This window comes from Marmota marmota, unplaced genomic scaffold, assembly GCF_001458135.2.
Source record: "Marmota marmota marmota unplaced genomic scaffold, marMar, whole genome shotgun sequence".
Taxonomy (NCBI): domain Eukaryota; kingdom Metazoa; phylum Chordata; class Mammalia; order Rodentia; family Sciuridae; genus Marmota; species Marmota marmota.
In genome coordinates this window covers 35,474,799-35,492,630 of record NW_025999932.1, presented here as the reverse complement: position 1 = coordinate 35,492,630, position 17,832 = coordinate 35,474,799, and the positions used below count along the sequence as shown (strand labels likewise).

The window sequence follows — 17,832 nt, the reverse complement described above, 5'->3', positions numbered from 1 at the left end:
TCCATAGCAAGGGAGGGAGTGTACAATAGAATGAGCACACTTTTTCCTCTACTACTCCCTCTGGGGCAAGAGACAAGTGTGTGGGTGTGGAAAACAAAAAAAGATCGAGAACCTCTGCTTCCTAACCATCACAGAATTTCTTATAGTTCTGATTTTAACTATATGGTTTCCTTTTAATTTTTTATATCAAATGTAGTATTTAAAGACTTCAAGTTTGTTGTGAAAAATAAAAAGGTGTAGAAAAAGAAAAACTCTTTTACCAAGACACCAGTTTTCCACTTTTTTTTAAACTTTATTTTATTTACTTATTCTTTTTTTTTAATGTGGTGCTGAGGATCGAACCTAGGGCTCTCACATGCTAGGCGAGCGCTTTACCGCTGAGCCACAATCCCAGCCCCCAGTTTTCCACTTTAACGGGTGTATTTGATAAAGCATTTATATCAATATAAAGACTCTGCAATACTCCAGGAGTATCCAGGTCTATCAGAAACTGGGAATGTCCAACATTTGAAACAGGGCACTACTAATGGAACCAAAACAGTAGCCCATATCTGCCATCTGCAAACAAATATTCATTCATTCATTCATTCATGGTCTTGTGGTGTTGCCCAGGTTGTCCTTGAACTTGTGATCCTCCTGCCTCAGCCTCCCAGGTGTCTCTCTCTGTGCCCAATCAACAGCCATTTTTATAGCTATGATTTTCCACAATCTCTTTGCATCTTTGTCAAACTCCAGTGGCAGCAGCCTCAGAAGCATTCACGAGGGAGTAGCTTGGGGCTCCAGAGGCTCAGGTCTTTGATGTTCATAGATTAGGGCGAGTCAGTGGTGGCCTCTCCTCTGGATGAAGGGGTCAACTGTGCATCCTGTCCTTCCATACCCTTCTTCTGGGCAGACTCCATGTGAGTCATTCACAAGGCCCAGCAGAATGTCTTAGCTTCACAGAAAGGCAAGGGCAGTGCTGGGATATGAGTGGGAGAAATTCTACTTGCTTGGCCCTCAGTATTCAGGAGACACCACCAGGATGGGTCAATCACAGTCCAGTCATTTCCTCCCTCTATCCGTGACCCAGAGGGGTGTGAATTCCACCTCAATACTCTCTTGAAACCTCAGAGTCATTTCCAACATAAGCAAACATAAGCAAGCTTCTAACTGAAGCAAACAGGAGAGAACAAAAAAATGAGTACCGAATTGGCTTTTTTAAAAATTGTCTGTGTGGCCTTGGCTTATTATTTTAAGATGGAACCTGAATATTCTTTAAAAGTTTCTGCACAGGAATTAGCATCAGGGACATGAAGGAAAGTACTGGTGGATATGTGGCCTGGATTGAGCTTTGATATGGGTTCTGTTGGCTTTCAGCTTTGTTTGTGTCCAAACATTGGCTAAGTGACTGGGAGTGGCTGAGACCCCCTGGTGGGGGTGGGGCATGGAACACCTACCTGCCCTGTGTCTGAGCCCAGAGTCTGTCTCAGCCCTCGACTTGAGACACAATAAGGATGGAATCAGGCCTGCATCTGTACAGATGATGCAGGATCTGCAAGCTGCACACCTTACTGTCCTCAGTAGCTCACGGGAAAACAGTAACTGCCCTGAGGGATGGGGCAGAATAAGGACTGTTCTCCTTTTTCCCAGCAGAGGGCGCACTATGCACCTTCTCGCCTGGGAGAAATGTGGATCAAAGGTGACTCCAGGGGACAGATCCTTGGAGAGTCCTTCCAAACTCAAATGGGAAGCTTCCTTGGCACTCACAGTCTCTTTTCTCTTAAAGCCATGGAGAAGAGTGTGCCTCTTGGTTTGAGCTCACACTTCTGAGACAGGCTGGTGCCTTACATTGATGGCTACTGGGGCTTGGTTTGATTATAAAGCAGCCCCCACCTGCCGTTCCCGACACACACAGACACACCAAAAAAGAAAGAAAAAAGAAAGCAGCTTGGCACCACAGAGAGATAAACTGAGATATAAGCACAGTTAAGCAGTTGCTGTGCTCTGTCTGGGTGCTTTCCCTAATAACACCTACGACAGTGTCTTCATTGAAAATTCTCAAGTAAGCCAAGTGCTGTGGTATATAGGCCTGCAGTCCCAAGGACTCAGGAGGTTGAGGCAGGAGGATCACAAGTCTGAGGTCAGCTCAGGTGACGGGTGACTTTGTAAGATCCTGTCTTGAAATAAAAAATGAAAAGCTCAATGGTAAAATAAAACACCCCCACGTTCATCCCTAGAACTCGAAAATAAATAAAGAAAAAAGAAAATTTGAAAGAGTGCCTTCCACAGGAGAAACTACCCACTTGCTAACCTGGTACCGAGGCTCCCAGGAACTTCATGTTACAAGGACAGCAGCAAGATGGGATGCTAGGGGTTGCTGTTTGGTATCATTCTAGACTTCCAGATGATTAAATTAGAAAAAGCTTCCCAAGCTGACTCTGTCATTAAACAGAAGAACAGCTGTGAAATATTTAAGCTCAGAAACCCAAAGCACCTGCACTAATGGCACCTTAATTCATGTAACCTGGCCAGATTTTGTGGGTTTTTTTTTTTTTTTTTTTTTTTTTTTGGTACCAGGGATTGAACTCAGGGGCACTCAGCCACTGAGCCCTTTTCATATTTTATTTAGAATCAGGGTCTCGCTGAATTGCTTAGGGCCTCCCTAAGTTGCTAAGGCTGCTTTGAACTTGCAATCCTCCTGCCTCAGCCTCCTGAACCACTGGGATTACAGGTGCACGCCACCATGCTCAGCTGCAAGACCAGTTTATGACATGGAACCGTCCACAAAGCACACAGATTACCAGGAATAGAAATGGACTCCATGCCGAGCACAGAACACACAGTAGCAGCATCCAGAAATGAAGATGAGAGGGACACTGCTCACTGCAAGGTCCCCTGGCAGACCAGCCAGAGCCCCTCTGTGGAATCTATTCCTTGAACTTGCAGATTTTATAACTGCCCTTAGGATGTCCTCAGTTATCAGATCAAACCTTTTGATCTGGGGTTGGGGATATCCTGACTTCTTAACTATCACAAAAGGCAGTTGGAGTTATTAATGGGCATCTTTCCTACCACTCTGCAGTGCTGGTGGCTGAATGAGCTCAGCAGTAGCAACAGTAACAACAGCAAACCTTGCCACAGGGCTTGGAATTGCCCTGTGATTGAAAAAGATAACCCTTCCTTAGCACTCCTCATCTCCTCCCCTCCAAAGAAACATCCTTTGAAAACTCATGAGTACAAATTCTCACCCAAAGAAGAGTCAAAATGCTTTCCCCACATCCAGGCAGGCAAGATTCTCTTTAGTCTGGTAGACTCCTTCAGTGCATTTTTGTTAGTTTCTGAAATGCCCGTGTGGAAGGTTCTATTGACTCACTAGCATGCTTTTCTCCCCAAATTGTGCATGTGTGTCTATGTGTGCACACGCCGGGAGGAGTGGCTGTCAGTCTTCATCACCAGCAAATCTCCACCTGGAACACACATAGACACAACCGCTGCACAGGACCAGTAAGATCAGCACAGTGTGACTGAGCACCAGGACCCCTACTGCAAAGAGGTACAGGGTTTTGTCACAGTATGCCTGGGGCTGCTGGAAAGGGGGAATAAAGTCAGGCAGGTACACAGAGAAGACCCAGTAATTCCCCAGAATAAACCAGAGGAAGAGGAAGAGGCTGAGGATGAGATGGACGTAGTATTTGTGCGCGTTCTGTCTCCAGGGATACTCATCGTCGTCGTCGTCATCAATCACCAGAGCCTTAGACAGAAGCCGCCTCATCCTGGTGGAGTCATACAGCAAGAGAGACACCTGGATGGCGGGAGGGGTGAGCGTCATAGGGGAGGGTGGAAAAGTTGTGGGGAACAGAGGGAGTAGAAGGGGGGAAGATGGGGAGAGAGACAGAGAGAGAGGTTATGAAAAGTACATATACTGGAGTTGGAAGATCTGCCAAAGAAGGACATTTCATTTGAAGAATTAGAATTAGAACTTGCATGAATGAAGACATCAATCCATAGTCAGCAAGCTTGCTGGCGTCTTCCTCCTGGATGCAGGAGCCGGTTTGGGTATGGGATTAGTTGGCATAAACTTACTCTATAGTGAGGCTTGGACGGACTGGCCTTTCTAGTTTTCTAGCGCATTTGCATGACACCTAACAGTACAGGAATGATACCTGTTGGATGCTAACGCACCTCCCAGCCAGGCCCTCTGTCTTAGGAGGAACTATTCCCCTGTCACTTGCAGGCCACATCACAGGCCTGGCGGCCCAAGCATCACTAGTCCCTTCCTGTCCTCCCCCTACCCACCCAAACTGCTTTTCTTTGGGCTGTTTCCACCCTTCTCTGTCCCCAGGATCTGCATCTTGAGTGGGGCCATGGAGCGAGAGCATTGTCCCCGCTGTCCTCACATATCCCTCAAGTCAAGAGCACACACCTTCTCCTTTGAGCAATACTCTGGGGGGACAAAGACCATCTTTTCCCCCGACAGATGGCCCCTGCCTGACTCCAGTCTGACACCCCTTAGAAAGTCAGTTTCCACTTGATTACACAAAGAATCCCCAACTTGCTACCAACCTGACTGCCCCCCCCCCCATGTCTCAGTGTCCCCTTGGAAACACAGCCAGGGAAGAACATAGCCTTCTTTGCTGGGGAGACCTTTGGCCATTCCCCGGCTTCCCTGTGATTTCCTCTGAAAACTGAATCTGCTTATCTGTTCTATCCCAGCTCCCCACCTCCCCTATGGCCAACCTCAGTGCACCCCTAACACAAGGACAGCAGGGCTGAGAGGGAATCCTCTGATGGCCAAGAGCATGCAGGTTGGTGAGGGGAGAAACTCAGAGCCCGAGTGAAATGGATGGGTAGGGACGAGTCAAGAAATGTCACCAATGGGATCCAAACTGGGGCAGTGATTGGGACAATGATATCAAGAGGGCTGGGGAGCAGAGGAGCCCGAGCTGTGCATTTGAGGAGTGTGACAACCTTGGGTTTGGACTTGCTCCATTTAAAATTCTGGATGGACATGCAGGTGATGGTGGTCAGCAGGGGGTGGTCAGAGGCTGGTGGTGAACAGAGACAGTTGAGGGCTGTGACTGAGATATGGGAGTTATCTTTGTGCTGGTGACAGTGACTCTGGAAATGGACATTGCACAAAAGGACACCCTGGTGCTGGGTGAGGTGCTTCGTATACAGTACCTCATTTAATTCTCTCAGGGTCATAGGGGAGGGTGCCAAATAAATTTGTGCACAGAAGGACCAAAAGGCTACAGAGTCAACAGTGATGTTTGTTTGCTGTGTGGTGTAATTTACAGGTGATTTTGATGTTCTCCTTGGTACTTATCTGTATTCTGTTGTTTTTCGACAGTAGAGAGCTATTATTTATGAAAAAAATAGCAAAACTTAATTAGTTAGTCCAAAACTTGGCACTTATGACTGACTGCATTTAATACCTATACTAACCTATGAGCTATATATGACTAATTCTGCTTCCTGGTTGAGGACACTAAGGCTCAGAGAAGTTAAGTCACTCTACTCAGTCCACAGTGAGTGCAACAATGAGATGGAGCCAGTCTGGTGGCACATGCCGGTAATCCCAGTGACTCCAGAGTTTGAGGCAAGAGGACTGCAAGTTCGAAGCCAGCCTCAGCAACTTGGCAAGACCCTCAGCAAACAGTGAAATCCTGTTTCAAAAATAAAAAAGTAAGAGGACTGGGGATGTAGTTCTTTGGTAAGGAGCATCTGGGCTCAATACCCTGTACCAAAAAAAAAAAAAAAAAGAGATGGCCATTAGCCCACACTTGCCGACCACTATATGTACCATACCACATGGTGCTGGAATCAGAGTGGTTCTCTCCTATGTCAGGAGAGGCCTCCCATTTGGTAGTCCTGTTCCAGCTCTCTAGGAACAAGACCTGCAGCTTGGCTGGGAGGCAAGATGTTTCTCTAAGAAGAGCAGTGGGACACTTCAAGGAGTCCGGCATGGAGCTGGCTCATCCAGGAGGGCTTCCTGGAAAAGGGGGCATACTCAGAAACCCTCAAGAGAGGAGAGGAGGGAGGACCTCCTGGGAGGGAGAGTGGCATGGCAAAGACAAAGGGAGATGAGAAAGCCCCTCGACTGGAGCAGAGGCCTTGGTGAACACCACCTTTCTTTTCCTCTGGACATTCTAGAACACTGCCCAGCAGACTGCCGTGAGCATCACCTCATTCTTTGGGCAAATCCCCTACCCATCCTAGGTCTAGAGAGGATAAATTGTGCTACCTGCCCTCCGGGAGGTCTGTTCCCTTGCTCTTGGCACACAGCGAGCCACAGGACACCCAAGGTCCTTGGTTCAGGCTGTCCTCTTCAAACTGGTTCTTGGGCCCAGTGACGCCATGAGAGAGGAACTAGGTGGGGCTCATGCATTCTGCCACTGACACCAGGAAGCTACAGTAAGGGGACCTGCCCCAGGCTTTCTGGCGCCAAACTTGTCCCTTGCCTCTCCACCAACATTTTGAGTTGTGAGTTCTTCCAATAAACTATCTCTTAAGTTAGAGTTGTTTTCTTTTTCTGTTATTGGTGTTCATTGTACTCAAAAGAATCCTTCCTGATGCCAGTTCCTGCCTCATGGGGGCGCTATGAGGACGGAATGAGTCCCAAATGGGGGCACAGATGTCAGCATAGCACCTGCAAAAGGCAACCTGCTCATGGTGGCACTAGGAAGAGGGACACTGGAGGTGAGGTGGAGTGTTGGGTAGATAATGGCCACCAGATCAACTCGGGTTTTTTTTTTTAGTTGTAGTTGAACACAATACCCTTATTTTATTTATTTATTTATTTTTTAATGTGGTGCTGAGGATGGAACCCAGGGCCTCGCACGTGCTAGCCGAGCGCTCTACCACTGAGCCACAACCCCAGCCCCAGATCACTGTTTTTGAAACTTTCTTTTAACATGATCCAAAGCAACAAATATATTTTACATCATGACCCAGAAATTGGGTAATTTGAAGTCCTTGGGAACTCAGAGAAGTCCTAGTCTGTGCTGTTGTCCTGGCATGATGATTATTAGAGTCCCCTTGTCCTCTCAAAATTATTTCCGTTTGGATGACAAATGATATGGTCAATTCACCCAAACAGGCAGGTGTCCATATATAGTATCACACAATACTTATTAGGCACTCTCCTATTTTCTGTTTTATTTTATTTTTAAATCAGATCACAACCTGCTAAATGCATTTTGTGACCTAGTAGGTCATGACTGTCAGCTCTTTTTGGTAACTCCGGGAAATGCCACCTCATTTCTCAGATTTCTCTTTGAATGCGATACCTTAATGCTATGTGGTGCATTTCACTAAAGATGCTGGGCTGGGCAAACTGTGTTGGGGGGCGGGTGTTAAATACAAAGCATTATCATCACAAGTAAACTTGGGCCTCTGGTGGCACCATAAACATGTTTGCTGCTGCTCTATTGTTATGGACTCACTGTATATTACCTCACCATGTTGAGCACCAAAATTTAATTTGGCTTCAAGCAGTTTTAGATTGCCAGGAAAAAAAAAATCGATGCTGTTTATTAGAGCCCTGGTATGTTCATTAAAATAAATTACCTTTGGGTTCTGAGCTGGCTTTTGTAAAGGAAAAGCTGGCTGTTATTAGGAGGCTGACTCTGTGGACAGTAGCAGCTCTACAGGAAAGTTCCAGGTAGCAACCTGGTGATGAGGCAGTCAGCTGGGGATGGATGACACAGGTAATTACTGCTGAAAACTTTGCTCTTGTTTTGAGCATCTCCTTAGTGCCCAAGGCATTGCCTAACACCTGGGGTCCACAGGGGATATGCAGCCTCACTGAGCTGACAGCCTCTGGGTTTCTTTGGAGCCAGACAGAGCCTCAGGAGAATTCCTGGGGAATGTTGTTATAGGGATGATAACGTGTATCTGTACATTCCAGAACATTGCCCACCAGAACATTGCTGTTGGGAAATGAAGCTCCAATGGTTTGTTCAAAATCAGACATTTCCCAAGATGTCATAGAGCTTATAGATATCCATTACATACGAGAACACATATTTTTAAAGACATTCTTTGATGTCTTAAATCAATAGCATGACCAGTGCCTCTGGCCAAGATCTTTTGAAGGATCCCAGCACCAGGAGGAAGTTGGCAAAGAAACCAGACAGTGACTCTGAATGAAATTTTATATATGGCACTCTTGATTCTGTTTTCTCTATTGTGCTGTTGCTTCATTTTTATGAGTCCTCTTTGGAAAAAATAGATACTATGTTTTCTAGTTTTGATAGGAAGCTGTGAGGTGGGCTTGGAGGTTAGGAAGAGTCACTGATAAGCACAGGTTGACCTGAGATACTTTTGGCAAGTGTAACATTTCTGTGACCAGGGATTTTGGAAACCTAAGTTTCAGGTCTGCATGCCACTTGATATTTCTTCTTTAGTCACTTTCCTGTTTGAACAGATGCTAATACAACCCATGAGCTAATCAGGTCTCTACATGGGCTTGAGAGTCAGAGAGAAGTTCTCTTAGTACCAGACACCAGGGTTTAATGGTTGGTTGACGACTGAAGCCAGTTTAATTCCACGTGGTCAACTGACACATAGCAAAAACAGAAATACAAACCCCTAAACAACATACATTTCAACTGAGTGTTGCGGTGCATGCCTACAATCCCAGCTACTCAGGAAGCTGAGGCAAGGGGATTGCAAATTCGAGGGCAGCCTCAGCAACTTAGTAAGATCTTATCTCCAAATAAAAAGGGCTGGGGGTGTAGTTCAATGGCAGAGTGCCCCTGGGTTCAATCCTCAGCACCACGCTCTCTCTCTCTCTCTCTCTCTCTCTCTCTCTCTCTCTTTCACACACACACACACACACACACACACACACAACCCACCTTTTCACCAAATGCAAACTCTTCTGCCCTAAACAGCATACTTTTTTAAAAAAGAAGCACAAAAAAAGGTCGTGATGAATTCAATGGCCAAACTGGCTAGTCAGTTGGTCACTCCTCTGTTGGTCACTCTCTTGTTAGATCCAAACTAAAACTTAGCACATTGAACTCAATAGCAGGAAGAAAGCTATTGCAAAGATATCCAACCCTTGGTGAAGGCCCCTCATCTGGAAAAATCTGTGATTCTGACGCCAACCCTGTCACTTCAATGCTCACTTAGGGGGATATTGTCCTGGCACCCTGTGAGTAGCTGAATATTAACAGGTATGTTCCACCCTGACAGTAAGTAAAACTTGAGCAAGAAGGACAAACCATAGTTTAAATACTGAGATTTCATCTCCAGTCAGAATGGAATTTTCAAGAATGCAAGTAACAATAAATATTGTCGAGGATATGCGGGGGGAAAGGCACACTGATACATAGCTGGTGGGACTGCAAATTGGTGCAACCACTATGAAAAGCAGTATGGAGATTCTTCAGAAAACTTGGAATGGAACCACCATTTGACCCAGCTATCCCACTCCTCAGTCTATACCCAAAGGACTTAAAATCAGCATACTACAGTGACACAGCCACGTGGATGTTTATAGCAGCTCAATTCACAATAGCTAAACTATGGAACCAACCTAGGTGTCCTTCAATAGATGAATGGATAAATAAAACGTGGTATGTATACACAATGGAATATTACTCATCCAAATAAGAGAAATGAAATTATGGAATTTGCTAGTAAATGGATGGAACTGGAGACTCTCATGCTAAGTGAAATAAGCCAATCCCAAGAAACCGAAGGCCAAATGTTTCCTCTGATATGCAGATGATAACACACAATAAGAGGCAGGGTTAGGGAAGAATAGAAGTTCATTGGATTGGACAAAGGGGGATGAAGGGGAGGAAGGGGGATGGAAATAGGAAAGACAGTAGAATGAATCAGACATAATTTTCCTATGTTCATATATGAATACATGATGAATGTACCTCCCACATTATGTACAATCACAAGAATGAGAAGTAATACTCTATATATGTATAATATGTCATATATAACTAAAAAGAACAAATTTAAAAAAAACAACCTTACCTTTAAGGCACCGATGATCCCACCCACTAGCAAATATAAGGGAATGAGAGGCTGTATGGGGCAGTCCTCCAAAAACTTCATTCCTACCAGGGAAAACAGAAAGGGATTGAGAGATGCATTCAAGAGCACCAATCCTGGTTATGAAGATGAGCTTAACACCTACAAAGGCCAAGATGTTAGTTCCACAAACCATAACTCCATTCCCTGCCCTGCTGGTGGGATCCTCTTGGCCTCATGGGCCACCCCATCTTCAGGATGCTCGGTGGGTTGACTCTGTAGATCCCACTCTCCTGGAAGAATGTATATCAGGAAGCAGAGAAGTTGCTCTTTTAAAAGCAGTGACGCTTCACTCAGGCCTGCAGATGCCCAATGGGTATCTAAAAGCAGGACGAAGATTGGCATCTCAGCCTTCATTCTGTATCTGTCTCCTTTATTATCTTCAACTTTGGGTCAGGGGTCTGCTCAGCTTGGCATGTAAGCCATATTAATCCCTTAAGGAGTGTTCATCTCATAACTAGTAATACAAGGTTTGTTAGCCCCAAATTTACCTAACTAATCTCATTTCCCTCTGAGACTGAGGCAGGATTTGCAGCACCCTGTTTCAGATCCATGGGGTGATGCCTACAAGGACTACCTTCCAGGAACAACTGCAGCAGGACATCAACCCATGATGAGACCCCTAAGCAGGAGCCATCATCTCATGGAAACTGAATTGCCTCCTTCCAGGATCCCAGGTCCTCTCGAGAGACAAGGACTTCTCCAGAGCCCCCTTGCAGAACAAGAACTGAGAGAATGATCAATCAGACCACTGAATTACACACACCTCTTGCCCCTGCCCCAGTTCTTCCCCTATTTAAAGCTAAAGCTCCTGCCAGCACCCAGAAGGCAGGGCTGAGCGGCTGCGTGTCACTTTGCCTTCCCAGTGTGGCCCTATTGTTGGTAGTTCTTTTCCTGTTCTTCACCATCACCTTTTTTTGTTTGGTGTTTGGGGCAAGGAGGTGGATCAGGTTTGTTGGGATCCCTGGCGTCAGGCCTCTGGCCTACAATTCCAGGAACAAATGAATCATCAGACAAAGCAGGGACAGACGTCACTGCACCTTTTATCTGGGTACTAAGTGGTCATGAGTGTACCGTGCTTTTATGAAAAGCTGGTGTATGTATGACAGTTCATGCTTTCAAGGATTCTTTTCACAAAAGGACTTAAAGAATCCCTTTAAACACTCAGTTCCCTTGATATGCTTAAAATAAGATTCAATTTATGGGTTACATTCCCAAAATGCATCCACCGAGTAAAATGAGGGCTTTATTCTTCCACTGCTTCCAGGGGGCAGAGGAGCCAGCAGGAAGCCCCTCCACCTGTGCAAGGCTGTTGTCATGGTCATTTTGTTGTTACCACTGACCATTTTGCTCACTGGACCCCCAAGCTGGGAGACACGTGTTTCCTGAGGCATCTTTAGCAACTGGGTATGGAATACTGCTGACCCCCACAGCTCAGATCTCCACACTCTTCCTTCAGGATCATATTTCTTCCCAAAACAATGCTTTCTCTACTTTTCTTAGGTCTTTATCTTCTAAGCCTATTATTAAGCAATAATATGATGCATCTTTTTTAAATACAAGAAGGAAATGTCTTATTTCCCTCATTAACAAAACTAGTTCCAATGACCAGGCTGCAGAGGGGTTCAAGCACAAAACTCTTCTGTGTAGAGGCATGGATGGATATGTGCCTTCATATTGCCAAGGCCACTGTGGGCACACAGGGCTGTGTGACTAATTCTGACCAACTGGTTGTGGGACATTGGCATCATTTTAAAACTGATACACGATCCTTCTTTCGCCTCCTGCTTTAACCACCTGGAAAACAATGAGCTGAGAGGGCCTCTCTCTCAGGACTGAGGCAGTTGGTAAAGCTAGGGGTCATGTTTATTGCCTTGGGGAGTCTCCTGAGGCTCTGGGATGACCCCTAATCCACAATGGAATTCACAGCAAGATATAAACCTTTACAGCTGAGCATAGTGGCACATGCCTCTAATCTCAGGAGCTCGGGAGGCTGAGGCAGGAGGACCGTGAGTTCAAAGCCAGCCTCAGCAAAATCTGGGCACTAAGCAACTCAGTAAGACCCTGTCTCTAAATAAAATACAAAATAGGGCTGGGGATGTGGCTCAGTGGTGGAGTGCCCGTGAGTTCAATCCCTGGTATCCACACCTTCCCCCTCCAAAAAAAAAAAAAAAAACCCAAGAAATAGACATTTACAGTGTTAAGCCACTGAGATTCAGGGTTAATTTGTTACCACAGCGTAATTAAATTACTTGATTAATTTGTCAACAGAGTTCGAAGAAGGGAATTCTCATGTTGAACCGGTCTCCTGTTTAAAACACATTTGATTTGACATTTTATTTCTCACAAATGCCTGGATATGGGAACTTAAGCAGAAGAAATTTTTTCTATGACTACATCATGTTTCATTGACATTATTGAAAATTTCTAAACGTACAGATATAAATATAAATTCAGGGCCCCAAACAGAGTAAAATCCTCCACACACATTGGTTGGATCATCAACCTATATGACGTGCCTTTCCAGTTTCTCTGATGTTTGTCTGAATCCATTATCAGATGGAAATGCTCTCCAAGTCTCAACACAACCTTTCCACACAAAGACATTCAAGTATCGGATGCCAAATTTGTTGGGTATGAACTGCCTTTACCATTCAGAAGCCAGCTGTGTAATGAACATTGAGTAATGACTTGTATATCTGCTCATTCCTAATGAATAAGAACAGCTGCTGCTCACAGGAGAATCGATCCACGCACAGATGGCTTGAAAAGATCCCAATCAAGTCAATCAACACAGTTTTCCTCTGTGTTCTTCACGTGTTGCTTAGGTCCTACCTGAACCCTAGATTTTCTTTCTGTCTGATCTGCAGTATCACAATGATACCCTTTGGCTTTTTCGAACTCTCCCCAAAGCAGTTGATACTATTGCTAGAGATAGCGATTCCCTACCCACACAACAATATTGTGGTGTGTGTGTGTGTGTGTGTGTGTGTGTATGAGTGTTGACAATTCTTATTGTGACATAATAGCCAAACAAAAAATTTTAACCACTTAAGCGTACAATTCAATGGCATTGATTTCAATCAGCATCTTGTGTGACCATGACCATCATCCATTTTCAAGAACTTTTCATCACTCCAAAGCAAGCTCTATAACTGCTACGCAGCAACTCCCTGAGACCTACTTTCTGCAACGGATGTAGTCTTTTAACATAGTGACCATGTCAATGAACTCATGGAAGCTTGTCTCATCCGTGCAGCTTGGTGAGTGAGTTGTTAGCTGGCGAATGAGTTGGTGAACAACTAGCCACAGCTCCACAGTCTCTCTTACACTACCGATTTTGCATAGAACACTGTCTAAAGGGCATTTCTGATCTTCCAAGCTGGGTGTGACTAACTTCTTATAAACTCTTCTTGAAAGAGCAGAACCATAAATGGAAGTTAATTTCCAAACTAACTCTAATAATGGTAGCTTCCAGATTTGGGCAAGTGGTTGAATTGTTTTCCTCTTATATTAAATGGCCCCAGATTGTTTTGCTCTTTTAGTTCTGGGCAACTTTGATATTTTATTTTATTTTCTCTCTCTGTTGTTGTTTAAGCTGTTTGTATTTTTTTGGTACCGGGGATTGAACTCAGGGCATTTAATCATTGAGACACATCCCCAGCCTTTTTTATAGTTTATTTAGAGACAGGGTCTCACTGAGTTGCTTAGGGCCTTTCTAAGTTTCTGAGGCTGGCTTTGAACTTGCAATCCTCCTGCCTCAGCCTCCCCAGCCTCTGTTATTACAGGTGTGTACCGCTGAGCCCAGCTCAGGCTATTTATCTTTTTATTTCTCTTTCTCTTTCTCTCTCTCTCTTTCAAAAAAAAAAACAAAAAAAACCAGGGTACTGTTTTTGTTTATTTCTATTTTCAGAGTTGTATTTTTTCAGTATAAAATTTACTGGACATAAAATCAACTATTTTAAAGGGAACCACCCAGTGGCATTTAGCATATTCTCAATGTTGTACAAACATCCCCTTTATCTAGTCCCGAATAGCTTCATCACCCTAGAATGAAACCTTGTACCCATTAAGCAGATAGGGTACAGGGTTTGTTGTTGTTGTTTTCAATAACCCCTGCACCCTTTTAAAATTTCTGCCCCCTATCCTTTGAGCTTGGAACCGAGAACACTGGCTTGCTAGGCCTCAGGGTAAATAGGGCATCTACCTTCTGCATGCAGATCTCAGGGGCTCCCATTAGCAATTTCAAGAGCATGAGATTAGTTCCACAGACATGTGCCAGTGACTTTTGGCTTCTCAAGGAGTCCACTCCTAACTCCCCTGCCACCTCCCTGTTCTTCACACTTGCAGATTATAAAGTTGTTTAATCCGTGCAATTAGGGGAGCATTTATTATTCACTCATTCCGCAAAAAACATATTCAGTGAGCCCATACTTTCCTTGAGCCTCGGATGCATTTTTCTTATTGTTCACAATGGGCTTCCTCACGGGAACATAGGAACCGGGAAGGGGCCTCGGGCAAATTGAGCCTCGTGACTCCTAAACCTGGGCTAGGAAGATCAGAATCTTCTTCTGACAGTTTTAAAAGCAGGTGCCTGTCCCCACCCCAGACATACTTCATCAATATCTTCCAGGGCGGGGACCAGGAATGTTCACCAAGTCACTCTGTGACAGCAAGCAGATAATTGGGGATGACTGATCTTGCCAGCCCTGCCTAAGCACAGTTGATACTTAAACATTAAGTGCTGTCACCCCGCTCCACCCCCGCTGACCTGCAGCTTCCCACAGCTCAGCAGCCAGCTCACCTGTGAAGGCCATGGACAGCGGCAGGACCAGGAGAGCCATGAGCGCGAGAATGAAGCAGGCTGCAAGGAGAAGGAGCTGGGTTAGGAACACGCCTTTTCATTTCCTTTTCACTGGGGTTTACTTTGCATCCTGGGAAACCCAGGCCTCTCTCAAGTCTTCAGTCGGCAGATAGGAGAAGGTCAGAGTTGGCCTGGGACTTGCCCAGGTGGGTGCCTTTCTGAGAGGGCCTAACACCTCTGCGGTCAGGCTGCCAACTCGAAGGCCCAGGCTTCCTCTGTGACCTCTCCAAGTCTGACAGCTTACAGAAAAGGGATTCGTCAACCGCTGCTCTGCTCACACAGGAGGCCAGAAGCCAGTGGGCTTCCCTGAGCCAGGCAGGAGTGACGCTGTGCTTCCTGTACCCAGGGAAGATGGTTCTTCTCTTTCCTGAGTAAAATTCACTTTATCACTTAGAGAATTTGCTTCATGAGATCTTCCCTCTCCATTTAGTGATATATATGGCTTGAAGATGGTTTGCACATGTCCCAAAAGGTTCATGTGCTGAAAGGTCGGTTTTCAGTGTGGTGATGTTAAGAGGTGGTACCGAGAGGGGGTGAGACCTTCAGGAGGTGGGGCCTAGGGGTAGGAAACTAGGTCACTGGGGGAACCGCCATTGGAAAAGACTGTTTCCTTTTCCTCTCCTTTGTCATGTTGTGACGTAGTCAAAGGAGCATCACAGGAGGCTGAACAGATGTGGCCACTCAATCTTGGACTTTCAGACTCCAATGCTGTAAGCTAAATAAACCTTTTTCCTTTATAAAGTACCCAGCCTCAGATACTTTGTCATAACAACAGAAAATGGACTAATACAAGTAGTCTCCTGTCGCATCTCACGACTAAACACACAGGGTCACTCCAGGTGAACAGGGCTGTGTGAAATAACCAGAGATAGAGAAATACCTTTTTCTTTGCATCCTGTGATGGCTCCTCTGACCTTAGGGGTCCATGGAAAGAAAGAGAGAGAGAGAGAGAGCATGTGCTGAACCCTTTTATTGGGTAGAAGCCATTCAAATGAGATAAGGGGTCAGGTTTTGGGGGGGGGGGTTGAGTCTAGCTTCATGATGTCTACTATCAGGAGATTGACTGACATCGAGGAAGGCCACTCCCAAAGGCAGAACAAGAGATGGGGACACTCAAAGGGAGTTTCCATGGAATTTCTATCCCAAACAGGGCAACGGGGTAGGATTACAAAAGAATAGGTGAGTTAGCTCAACCCCAGGGTATGCCTAATCAGAAGACTGGCCTTGCTATCCGGGAAGGGGAAAAGACTGAGTCACGAGTCGTGGCACTACTGCCCAGAATACAGTGATCTTTCAGGTCCCTGTGGTGCATCAGGACTGGAAGTCATGGTAACTCAATGTGGCTCCCCACAGTCTCCTAAAACCTCTTCGTGACACAGTGTGACAGAGCTCTGAACTGACTTGGAGCTTTTTTTTCCTGTTCATGACACCAATTCATCCTTTAGATACTGGGAAAGAGCAGAGGCATGGGGACTGAATAGGCCTGAGTCCAAATCCTGGCCCTGTCACTCATTACCAATGTGGCTCTGGGCAGATTTGTTGACCTCCTGAAGCCTCGTCTCCCTTTCTTGTCCAATGTGTTAGCAGAGGCACACACGGAGTTCAGTAGTGGCAACCATTACAATAAGGCCTTTACTATTCCTCTTTGGTTCCTGACCTGTGAAGTGGCCGGCAGATACAGGTTTTGCTGGGCCAGCATTATTTTAAATTATGAATCTGAACATCTTTTGGGTAGAAATGCACCCAGTTCCCACTTCCAAAGTCTGGACAGCATCACACACTTACATTTTTACTGTGTCCTCTTGCCGGCCCTGAGAACTGAGGTAGGATTGCTAAGGTGGTAGGTGGTCTCTGCAGTGTCTGTTTCTTCCCCTCAAGGTCATCACCCCAATTTTTTGCTCTGGTTTCCTCCTCCCCATTCTCCTGTGCTGTGTGTGACAGAAGCTCACTCCATCCTGGGTGTGGAAAGGGACATGACAGTTTAACTCTGAGTGGACCAGCACAGTCCCACCCACTGGATAGGGTATCATTTGATGGATGGGCTCATGACTCTTTGGGGGAGCTTTTACTGAGAACAAGGACAAAGCTTTCTCACTCTTCTGATAGAAAATTTCTCCCAGTTGCTCTGGGGATTGTTGGTACCCATTTTGCCACCCCGAGGGACAACCAGCCTAAGAATGAAGCTGACATCACGGGAGGCAAGAAGAGAAGCAAAAGGAAACTGGGTCCTTGATGACATTTGTCACACAGTGAGTGACACTAAACTACTTCCAGGATTTCCATTCACATGAACCAATAAGCCCCTTTATTAGTTAAGCCAGTCTGAGTTGGGTTTTAGTGACACTGAACTGGCTGCAATTGGTTTAACTTTATAAGGTCCATTCAGATTTGAATTATGAAAGATCTCAGATTTATTTGCTGATTTCAGTCATCTCTGAGATCCAAAGCTACACCTCACACGTCCCCCAAATGACACGAGTCCTGACTACTCAGTCATCCAGAGCAGAAGGGACAGGACAGGGGCTGCCCCCTGAAGTCTCCCTCCATGCCAATCTTGACCTTCACCTCCAGGAAATGTAGAGGAGAGCAGGCTTACAGCATGCTCTGCCTCCATCCCACTGCTCCCCTCAAACCATCTTTCTCTGAATTAGCTTTAATACTGACCATCTGTACAGTCCCACAGGCCGTGTGCTCAGGAAAACCTAGCATTTGTCGCCATCTTGGAATTCCAAATGACTTTATCTTTGAACTTGTGTTTTCTAAGTGATGTCTGATGGGACAGTGAAGCATGTGAGCAGATTATAAGCAATATTCTTGTCTGCCATCCCTTTGCCGCTGCCTTCATATATATATATATATATATATATATATATGTGTGTGTGTGTGTGTGTATATATATATATATATATATATATTGCTATATATATATATAT

General features: G+C 45.3%; 1 protein-coding gene across 1 annotated transcript in view; it reads right to left on the bottom strand.

Moving 5' to 3' along the window:
* Nucleotides 1-281: 281 nt before the first annotated feature.
* Nucleotides 282-17,832, bottom strand: part of Tmem272 (transmembrane protein 272) — a 36,236-nt gene continuing 18,685 nt past the window's right edge. Inside the window, exons 3-5 of the mRNA XM_048800894.1 lie at nucleotides 14,840-14,899; nucleotides 9,979-10,061; nucleotides 282-3,781 (exon numbers count right to left, since the gene is read on the bottom strand). Of these exons, the coding sequence (XP_048656851.1) occupies nucleotides 3,419-3,781; nucleotides 9,979-10,061; nucleotides 14,840-14,899 (506 nt within the window). The 3' untranslated portion in view covers nucleotides 282-3,418. The remainder of the gene's footprint in view (nucleotides 3,782-9,978; nucleotides 10,062-14,839; nucleotides 14,900-17,832) is intronic.